At 38.2% G+C, this 10574-nt stretch overlaps 1 protein-coding gene across 1 annotated transcript; it reads left to right on the forward strand.

Annotated features, from left to right (window-relative positions):
• The first annotated feature begins 8825 nt into the window (after positions 1-8825).
• Positions 8826-9758, forward strand: LOC102924480 (olfactory receptor 10J1-like). Its single transcript, XM_006990557.3, has one exon. The coding sequence runs from the start codon at positions 8826-8828 to the stop codon at positions 9756-9758; it is 933 nt and encodes a 310-aa protein (XP_006990619.1).
• Positions 9759-10574: the final 816 nt, after the last annotated feature.

Genomic DNA, 10574 nt, shown 5'->3' on the forward strand with positions numbered 1-10574 from the left:
CACTTCCCCCTTTCTTTTTTTTTCAAAAAGGAAGGCTTTAACTTTCACATAGTAAAATTACATACAACAAAACAGTTATCTAGCAAGAATTACAGTTACAATATCTAGTCTATTTGTATTTGGCAAAATTAAAGAAGATATCCTATCTATCTTATATTTGTGAGTCTAAGGTTTCATATCTAACTTATCTTTTATCATAACTAAGAAAATTATAACTATCTAGTCTTCAACTATATCAAAGACTGAAAAAGGATATAATATTACCTGAGAAATGGGAGAAGGACACAAGCAACTTTCAGGAGTCTTGTGACAACAGACAGAGACAGCTGGCAGCCTGGATAGTCATCCATAGTTCCTTTGTAAAGTTGGGGCTTCTGTCTTCAACCCACAGGCCTAGAGTCTCTCAGTCTCTTCTCTCTGTGTCCTGTGGAATGTCTGGCAGTTTCCTTTGCAAAGAAGGAACCTGAAGGACCATTTTGTCAAGCAAAATTCAGTGGTCACCTCCTATGGGTTCTGCATGTCCAGTTGATCAAGCAGTCCAGGCAAGAACAGTTTTTTGCCCAAATGGCTATTTTTGCCAAAGTGAAGATAAACTCCATATGGAGTGTCTTCGATGTCCATTCTCCTCTCTGAAGTAAATTGGTGCTGCCAGGAGCAGACATGTCTCATTGTCCAGAAAGTCTAAATTTTAAAAACACTTTAAATGCCATATTCTGTAGGTCTTTGAAGTGTTTGAAGATTCCCTACCTAATTGAATTATATCTACGTATAACTAGAAAACTTAACATGACTATAAGTTTGACTATCATAGAAGACTAATTATTAATCTGTATTTCTTAATTATCCATTACAATCTAAATAAGTTACATAAACATAATACCTCAAATGAGAATGGAAATATATATACAGTATAACAAAATTAAGTTTAAACTTGTATCAATAAACTAAAATCCATAGCAATGTAAAACATTTTAAACAAGTTGCTCTTTAAAACTAGATTTAATAATCTACCCTTTTATCCTATCATATCTATATCAGCTTTCATGATAAGATTTTCCCTTTCTTCCTTTTTTTCTTCCTTTTTTCTCTTAAATTTTATTTTGTTTTATTTTGGGGTGGAGCATGGGAGAGGGGTGAGACCAGGCTGCATGATGTGAAAAACCCAAAAAAATAAATAAAAAGGAAGTTAAAAAAGAAAAAAACAAACAAACAGAAGACAAAAAAAGCTTTGCTTAGAATTGAACAAATAAGCACTATGTGCTTGTGCCTCTTTTTTAAAAATTTAATTAAAATATAATTATGTTAATGTCCCCCCACTTCCATACACTCCCAGCTTCCTCTTGAATTCATGACCTTTTATTCTTTAACTATTATTGTTACATACTGTATGTGCCCCTTAATAAAGGCTCCTAGATACAATATAGGCTGACTAGTTAAAGTTGAGGGACTGGCAAACAATGTGGAATTTTTTATTATAATTATGTCTGGCACTCTGGCATCAGCAGGCATGTGTGCACACATAATTAGTTAATAAAATAAAATAAAATAATTAAAGGAGCCCTTATGCTGATAAAATATGGACAGTAAAAATTTCTCTCATAGGTTTCATGTGGGAATGAGTCTTTTGTAGAGAACTGGGTCTGAGCCCATTCATATTATATTCTGTAAATTATTTGTCTATATTTTGTCTCTGTCCTGACACTTTGAATAATGCTGAACTTAAAAATAATGGATTGAACAAGGATGATCCCAGCTAAGACTTCCAGCAACAGTGAAGAGGGTGCCTGAACTGACCTTTCCCTGTAATCAGATTAGTGACTACCCTAATTGTCATCATAGAACCTACATCCAGTAACTGATGGAGGCAGATACAGTGATCCACAGCCAAGCACTGGGCTGAGCTCCTGGAGTTCAATTGAAGAAAGGGAGGAGGGATCATATGAGGAAGAGTGGGGGTCAAGATCATGATGGGGGAAAGCCAGAGACAGCTGACCTGAGCTAGTGAGAGCTCACAGACTCTGGACTGACAGCCGGGGAACCTGCATGGGACCGAAATAGGACCTCTGAATGTGAGTGACAGTTGTGTGGCTTGATCTGTTTGTGGGGCCCCCGACAGTGGGACCAGGACTTACCATGGGTGGGTGCATGAACTGGCATTTTGGAGCCCATTCCCTATGGTGGATACCTTGTCCAACCTTGATGCAGTGGGGAGGGGCTAGGCCCTGACTCAACTTGGTATGCCAGACTTTGTTGACTACCCAAGGGAAGCCTTACCCCCTCTGAGGAGTGAATGGGGGATGGGAGGATAGGGGTGGGGAGATGGGAGAAGGGGAGGGAGGAGGAACTGGGGTTGGTATGTAAAATGAAAAAAATTCAAATAAAATTTAAAATCATAATTATTTTTTTTAAAAGTAATGGATTAGTTTGATAAGATAAAATCTGAGGACAGCATGGTTTTCAGGCGGTGACAGGGATATGGTTGGCTGCTTTTCTCCAAATGTATAGTGAAAACCAAGAACAAAAATCAGACCTAAAAACAAACACTTTGAAAATCTAAAGATCTGGCCAGAATATGGGCAAATGTATGATTGGAATCAAGGAAAGGGTGGCTACTGGAAGAAGAAGTATTTTTTAATAAGCAAGCATTTTGTGTCAGACTAATGACATGACATGAGAGAAGCTCAGGAACTTGCCTTACCCACCCCATTACAGCGTTAAGGGTACAGAAGTTTTAGCTCATTTGAAGGTTTTTGTTGCTTTGCTTTGAGAAGACAGTTCAAAAGTGGCTCCTTGAGAAGTGTTTCTTGAGTCGAACCATCCAGGCACTTCAGCAATCCCTGAAGCCATGGTCCAAGAGTGCATAGCTACCGCATGCATAAGCTTGGCACCATGCATTGGATGCTTGTTTTGCATTCATGCAGAATGCAAGAGCTGCAGCTTCCACTCAGATTTCAAAGGAACTCTGGAAAATCAGACAGTCTGTGACAGATTTGGGATCTCGGCAATGCAGCCCATAGGAAAGTTTTGCAAGGCTAGAGAGAGAAATGGCTCACTAGGCAAGAGCACTGACTGCTCTTGCAGAGGACCTGGGTTCCAGTCCCAGCACCTACATGGCAGCTCACAACCATTTGGAACTCCAGTTCCAAGAGAGCGATGCCATCTTCTGTGTTCTTCAGGCACTGCATGAACATAATGCACAAGACATACAGGTAAAACACTGATACACATTATACATGTGTGTGTGTGTGTGTGTGTGTGTGTGTGTGTGTGTGTGTGTGTGTGTGTGTGTATAAAGTAATGCTGCAGTCTTATCATGGTAAATTAGTCCAATACAGCTGCTTCACAAAGCTCTCACCTCTAAATACCGCCAACATAAATTTAGGGATTAAAATTTTAACATATGAACTTTGAAGGACATATTCAAATAGTAGGAGTAACAAATGATCATCATCCTACTTTTCTTCTGTACAAATGAATAAATGCTTTTAATAGATACAGTCATATGAATATATATGGAATATGTTTTAAACCTACTAATGATATTCTCTCTGTGTCTTGCTCTCTCTCTCTCTGTGTCTGTCTCTGCCTTTCTCTCTGTCTCTCTCTCTCTCTCTTTCTCTCTCTCCACTTCACTCTTACTATCTCTGTTTTTATTAAGACAGAATCTCATGTAACCAGGCTGGCCTTGAACTCCCTAAGCAGAAAAGAATGACCATGTACTCTTTTTTGTTTTGTTTTGTTTTGTTTTGTTTGTTTTTTTCAAGACGGTTTCTCTGTGTAGCTTTGCGCCTTTCCTGGAACTCACTTGGTAGCCCAGGCTGGCCTCAAACTCACAGAGATCTGCCTGCCTCTGCCTCCCGAGTGCTGGGATTAAAGGCGTGCACCACTACCACCCGGCTGACCATGTACTCTTAATTACCCCTCTTCTTCTTGTGTGTGTCACCTTGCCTGGCTCAGAAAATGTTTATCTCTAAGTTAGGGGTTACCAATGGTTCATGTGATGTTCTTTTTCCTTTTATGCTTCTCTGTGAAGAATGTGCACTGTTTTAGTCACTGAGGAGGAGATTATGTGCTCCTTGAAGTATCCTTAGTCTGTATTCAGGATTGCTGTAGCATTTCCCTGAAATGGGAAGAGCTTAAGTGATTCCTCACAGGCTCCCCATGGAAGCAGAGATCATCTTGGTAGGGAGAACCACCAATCCAGAGTCATTTCATTTTATTTCCAATAAGTACAGGGAATAAGCCAAAGGGAAGAGGTCTGATGGTGACCTTTTCCAAGTGTGGGTGACCTTTTTGTAAATGGATGTAAAGATGAGGCATTTCTCAATGAGACTTAAGGAAATCAACTGCAGGCTGAAGCTGGGCTAGACAAGCCTTGACTTCCAGTAAGCCACTGCTACAAGTGATCTTATTTATTTGAATAAGATTTAAGAAGTAAGCTGCTTTCTAATACAGGGAAATTAAAATTTAGCATCTCCCCTTTGCAAGTTTATCAGTAATAGTTGGTTTACTTCTCTAAAACTCAATGCAGAGTCAGTTTCTGAAACCTGAAAAATTCTCAAATCAGTAAACAAATAAAAGCATCTCCTCCAGCAGCCACCCAATGTCCTAATGAAGCCCATGAGACTAGCAGTCAGGTTCCATCTTTCTTGTCTCTTAGGACCTCTAAGTGATTCTCCAAAGGAAGGATCCCAGGAGATCAAGGCAAAGAGATTCACTACTTTTTAGAGAAAATAAACATTCACAGCTCCTGAAATTTGCAAATTAAGAGACTGTGCTTATCTGTTTTTCCTCAGATACTTCATTGATAAAGAAGCCAACTTCCCTAACTTCAGGGGGACAACAATAACTTAATTTTTTCTTTTGATATCGGAGAGCTGACTTTTCTTCATTTTATCAGTCTTAGCTTCCACTGTAAATGCCTCCTGGATATGGATTTTGTCCACTCGTGTCTGTTTTCAGACTCACCCTTTTCAGTACTTTGTAAAGATTACTTCCAGAACGTGCCTCCTTCTCGTTCCCGTTGCCAAGGTTAGAAGCAGTGAGTAAATGAGAATAGAATACCAAGTGTATTTTTCAAAATTTTGCTATTTTTCCCTCTCCAGTTTTCATCATTTGGTTGCTTATATAGGCTGTTATGTCCATTAATGTTGCTGCTTGTGATAACGCCTTGCTGTGATAGTAGATTGAAAGACATGGAATCGAGCTGCCCCCTGAAAATGATCATCAGTATGTGAAATACTCTCATGTTAGAGGACGTTAAAAAGTAGAATGATGTGGGAAGTGGTAATTGGCAAGGAGACAGTAGAAAGTAAAGTTTTCCAACTACTAAAGACAAAAAAAATGTAACTGATGCTAGGGATGGAATAGTATAGACTCCAGAAATAAAAGGAGTGAGATGGGCCGTGCTGTTACAGGAAACGCTTGGGACAGGGAAGTCCAGTGGAAGAAGGTAGGCAAGAAGGTATGTACTGTCTAATTCCAATGTGTAAAACCAAAATGGCATGGAACTATATAAGGTTAAATAAAAAAAAAAAACCTAGACAGAAAAAAAAAGAACAAGGGGGGAGAAAAGGAAAGAAAGAATGATCATGATTACCAGTAGATCAGAGTATGTGGAGGAGAAAGCTAACATTTATGTTTGCACATCTCCACCACTCTGAACACTTGTAATTTAAAAGTGCAGTTTTATTTTTCTAAATACACATAGCAGTTTTAAAAAAAATAGGGCTACTAACTTATAAGATAATACATTTCTCATCATTGCAGGCACTGAAGCAAAATTTGGGGGACTATTTATGAGGAATGCTGTGCTTTGAAAAATCACCTCCTAACTCTAGGGTTCACAATGATTCAGTCATGTTTGAGAGACTCAGAACTTCCAAGTACATGAGGTTGTTGTTGGTGGTGTTTGTTTTTTTTTTTTTTTTTAAATTCTAGCTTCCAATAGGGAAGTTTTGGTGAATTAAATGAGTGGGATTAGCTGCTTGCTCAGAATTGGTTTTCAGGTCTAGGAAGGAAGTTATTACTGTAGAAAAATTTCTTTAAAAAATTTTAGGAGCTGAGATGAAAATTTTCTTTCCCCCAAACAATCAGAACAGAAGTTGAAATGCAATGTTGCTTCTTTGATGCTTGGGATTCCACAGAAGGAGGCTGGGATGTTGTACTGGCTGTCCTGATCCAGCTGCCCCTGTGTTCACTTATCTGTTCTTCTGTCCTGAGGAGCCAGCGTCAATTTCCTGATGAAAAAGATTAAGAAAATGCAGGAATATGTAGGCTCCACTCAGTCTCTGTAGAACCCAGCACACTTTGATTCCCCAGTTACATAAACATTACTTTTTGCTTGTCTAAAAATGTATCATGAATCCCCATTATACAAGAATAGTTAAGGGCTAGCCCATTCTACCCCTCATCTCTCAGGAAAGCAAGTATATATTTGGCCTTATTCATATCTCAATATTTTCAAACTGTTTTGCATTGTTCTTCAAAATCTTTGGTTAGGAAAATCCAAACTCATCTCCATTCAGCTCCTTGCATCCCGCTGTAGTAAGAGCAGCAAAGATATTTAGTCAACTGTGAATATTTTCATTAACTCGATTTTTTAAATATGGCCTTAAGAATCTCTTTTAACTTTTGGTGTTCCTTTAGATTTTGCACCTCTGATAAACATCTCCTGCTCAGTCTACTCCATCACTGTTCAGAAAGTTTTCATTTTACTAATTCCAGATTTCAAAATCTGAAGATAATTCCCTCTAGCTTCCTGCTCCAAGACTCTATCTCTCTCAGGCATTGTGCCTGCAGCCTTTGCTTCTCCGAGGTAAACTCACCCACTGTTCTCACCTTTGTTCCTTGGTCCTCTCTGCCATCCAATGATATATTTTCACTGGGGAGATATTTAGCAATTTTGGTTTTGGAGGTATAAAGAAATAATTAAATGTAAAAGCCTTCGATTATATAGAGAATATTAAAAAGATAATTTTGGATTCTCTAAACATTAATAAAAAAGGTATTTTTAGTGGAGTTTCTTCATTTAAATGCTGTTTATGTTATTAAATGTTTCCCTCCTTTTCCATTCTTTTTAAAAATATTTTAATTTTAATTTTTTAATTAAAGTATAATTACATCATTTCCCCCTTTCTGTTTCCTCCTACAACCCCCTCCATGTCTCCCCATTTACTCTTTTTCAAGTGCATGGCTTCCTTTTTCTTTATTTGTATTGTTATATACACATGCATAGATATATAAATACAACCTGCTGAGTCTGTTTAGCATTGCTTATATGTATACTATTTCATTCCTTATTTTGATTCTTTTTTGTTTTATAAATTGCAATCTGTCATCTTCCTATTGGTCAAATTTTCCATGTCAGCTCTCCTTAGCTATGAACTGACTATACTATTCCCATCAGATGCATATGCCATAATTAATTTAATTATCAATTAATTATTAATTTACATTTTTTCTGTCATCCACTATTATAGATAAGATCATTACAAGTTTTTGTACATACATCCTGATACACATATCTGATAGTTTCCTTAGAATACATAATTAAAAGTGGAAATATTAATCCAAAGATTTTGTATAGATCATTAATCTACTAATATTTCAGGTTCTAAAATTCTCCTAGTTTTCCAAATTATTTTTCTGGATTTTCCATTTCTTCACAATGTAATTTCATTGATAGATTAAGAGGAAAATACATTATTTTTTCCAATAAAAACAAGGAGTCATCTTATTTCTCATCTATCTATGGTCATGATACTTATTAGGTAGTTGTGATATAGGACAAATTACCCTAGTTTTGGTAGTAAAAGATCAAATTAATTTGAACAAATTATATAGACTTAGGTATCATATTTTTCTTGCTGCAAGATGGGAGGTAAAAATAAATATATAGGGCATTATGATGTTGAATAACATATGGAACAAACTTAAAGTGATACAAAGTACTGCTTATTGCTAATGTTATTCAATTATTTTTGAACATGAGAGACTTTTGATTCCAAATTACTCCTCGGTGAGAGAATAGAAGTTAAAATATTGGTTTTCCCCACAGCTGTGTAATATATAATTATAAAGAAATTAGAAAAGATAGTTTACTCCAATGAGGCCAGCTATCTGTGAAATTTACGTGTAACCACAAGCTGGAAAAGGCACGGAGATGAACACAATCCAGGAAAATGAGTTGCTGAGCAACAAGGAGCTTGATTGGCAGGTTCTATCTAGCACTGAGAAGACTTTCTGAGGAAAAGGAGGCATCCTTCAGTATTGAATAAAGAAAGGAATTTTTGTTTTTGTTTTTAAAATGTGATGGAGGACAGTGAGGTTTGCAAATGCCGAATGAACTGTGAAAGTGGGTTCATGGAGTAAACAAAAGTGTGAGAGAAGGTAAACGTTTGTGAAACGCTGAGGCAGCCGGCGCTCCTTTGTTCAGCGACACAGAAGGACAGACCTTTCAGAAGACAATGAAAATTCTATTTTAAACAAATTTTAGTGGACACGTTCTGGAGCTATGTTCTAAAGGGAAATGACTTTCTGATTTAACTACGTCTTGTCTGTTTCTCTTGCCCACCTCTCTCTCATACCTACCGTCTACCTCCCCAGGCAATCCGCTTCACACTTCACACATAAACTTCTACACGTTAAACCATTTCCTGATTGTGTCTATCTTTGACTACTGGATGGACAGCTGTCCCTGCTAACTCTTTATCTACCCAGATGAAGAACGATTATCAGTTCTTCCTGAGCGTCACCTGCTCAAGGCATTTGTGCACTAATGTATTCTGACTGATTGACTCACACCTGTCATTTCTGTCTGGAAGATGATGAGAAGAAACCACACAGTGGTGAATGAATTTGTTTTTCAAGGTTTCTCCAGCTTTCAGGAATATAAGTTTACTCTCTTTATGATATTTCTGACCTTGTACCTGCTAACTCTGACAGGCAATGTCATTATTGTGATAATTATCAGTATTGATCGTCACCTTCATACTCCCATGTACTTCTTTCTTAGTACGCTTTCCACTTCAGAGACAGTATACACATTGGTCATTGTACCAAGGATGCTCTCCAGCCTTGTAGGTTCGAGCCAATCCATTTCTTTGGCTGGTTGTGCTACTCAGATGTTCTTTTTTATCACTTTGGCCATTAACAACTGTTTTCTGCTCACAGCGATGGGATATGACCGCTATGTAGCCATCTGCAACCCTTTGAGGTACTCAGTCATCATGAACAAGAGGGTATGTGCCCAGCTAGTATGGGGGTCCTGCAGCATTGGGCTGCTTGTGGCCATAATTCAAATAGCATCTGTGTTCAGGGCTCCTTTTTGTGATAGAGAGGTAGCTCACTATTTCTGTGACATCCGGCCTGTTATGAAACTGTCCTGTGCTGATACCACTCTACATGACATAATTAACTTTATCATCAGCTCACTGGTTATTGTGGTGCCCATGGGCTTGGTTTTTATCTCCTACATCATCATCATCTCCACCATCCTCAAGATTGCCTCTGCTGAGGGGCGGAAGAAGGCCTTTGCCACCTGTGCCTCCCACCTCACTGTGGTCATTATCCACTACGGTTGTGCCTCCATTGCCTACCTCAAGCCCAAGTCAGAGAACACCAGGGATCAGGACCAGCTGATCTCAGTGACATATACTGTGTTTACTCCTCTCCTTAACCCTGTGGTATATACCCTGAGAAACAAAGAAGTCAAGGACGCCATTTACCGTGCTATTGGGAAAAAAAACCTTGCCTAGGATATCTGGCTGTTTGACATACAGTGGATTCCCTTTATCTGTCTGTATTTTCAATTAATCATGGTCCATTCTGGTCTGAAAATATAAATAGAATATTCCTAATATGAATAAGTCTTCAGTTTTAAATTATCTACCATTATAAATAACAAGATGAAATCTAGTACAGCTCTGACCCATCCTACTTGGAACGAGAATCATTCCTTCATTCAGTTCCATATGCTATCTACTGTGGTGGTATTCTAATTGTACTGAAATGTGATTTTGATTGTATGTTAATAAATAAAGTTGCCCGGGGGTCAGAGCTATTAGAGCCATAGACAGAGTGTGGCGGTGGTGGCACACGCCTTTAATCCCATAGATCTCTGTGTGTTCAGGGATACAGCCAGCATTGGAGACATATGCCTTTAAGACCTAGGGAGCTGTACATTCAGACAGTGATGAGGCAGTCACGTGTTTGGGTTTACAACCAATGAGAAGGCAGAATGACTGGAAAATCAATTTACACACAGGAAATAGCTCTCTTTCGGGAAGCTGGGACACCGCAGGCGGAAGGGTGAGATTTTAGCTCTGAGCTCTGACCTCTCAGCTTTCTCTTTTACATTGTTTCTGTGTTTCTTATTTAATAAGATGGTTGGTTACATCTACAATCTACTGATACTGTATATTACCAATATCTTCAGAACAAAACATAGACAACAGTCACATAACTTCTTATTACAATGTATTGTTATAATTGTGCTGTTGTGTCATTAGTTTTTTTATCTCTTCATGTGTGTATGCATGCTTGCATGTATGTGGGTATATGTGGGGTGTGTT

Source organism: Peromyscus maniculatus, chromosome 11 (assembly GCF_049852395.1).
Source record: "Peromyscus maniculatus bairdii isolate BWxNUB_F1_BW_parent chromosome 11, HU_Pman_BW_mat_3.1, whole genome shotgun sequence".
Classification (NCBI taxonomy): Eukaryota; Metazoa; Chordata; class Mammalia; order Rodentia; family Cricetidae; genus Peromyscus; species Peromyscus maniculatus.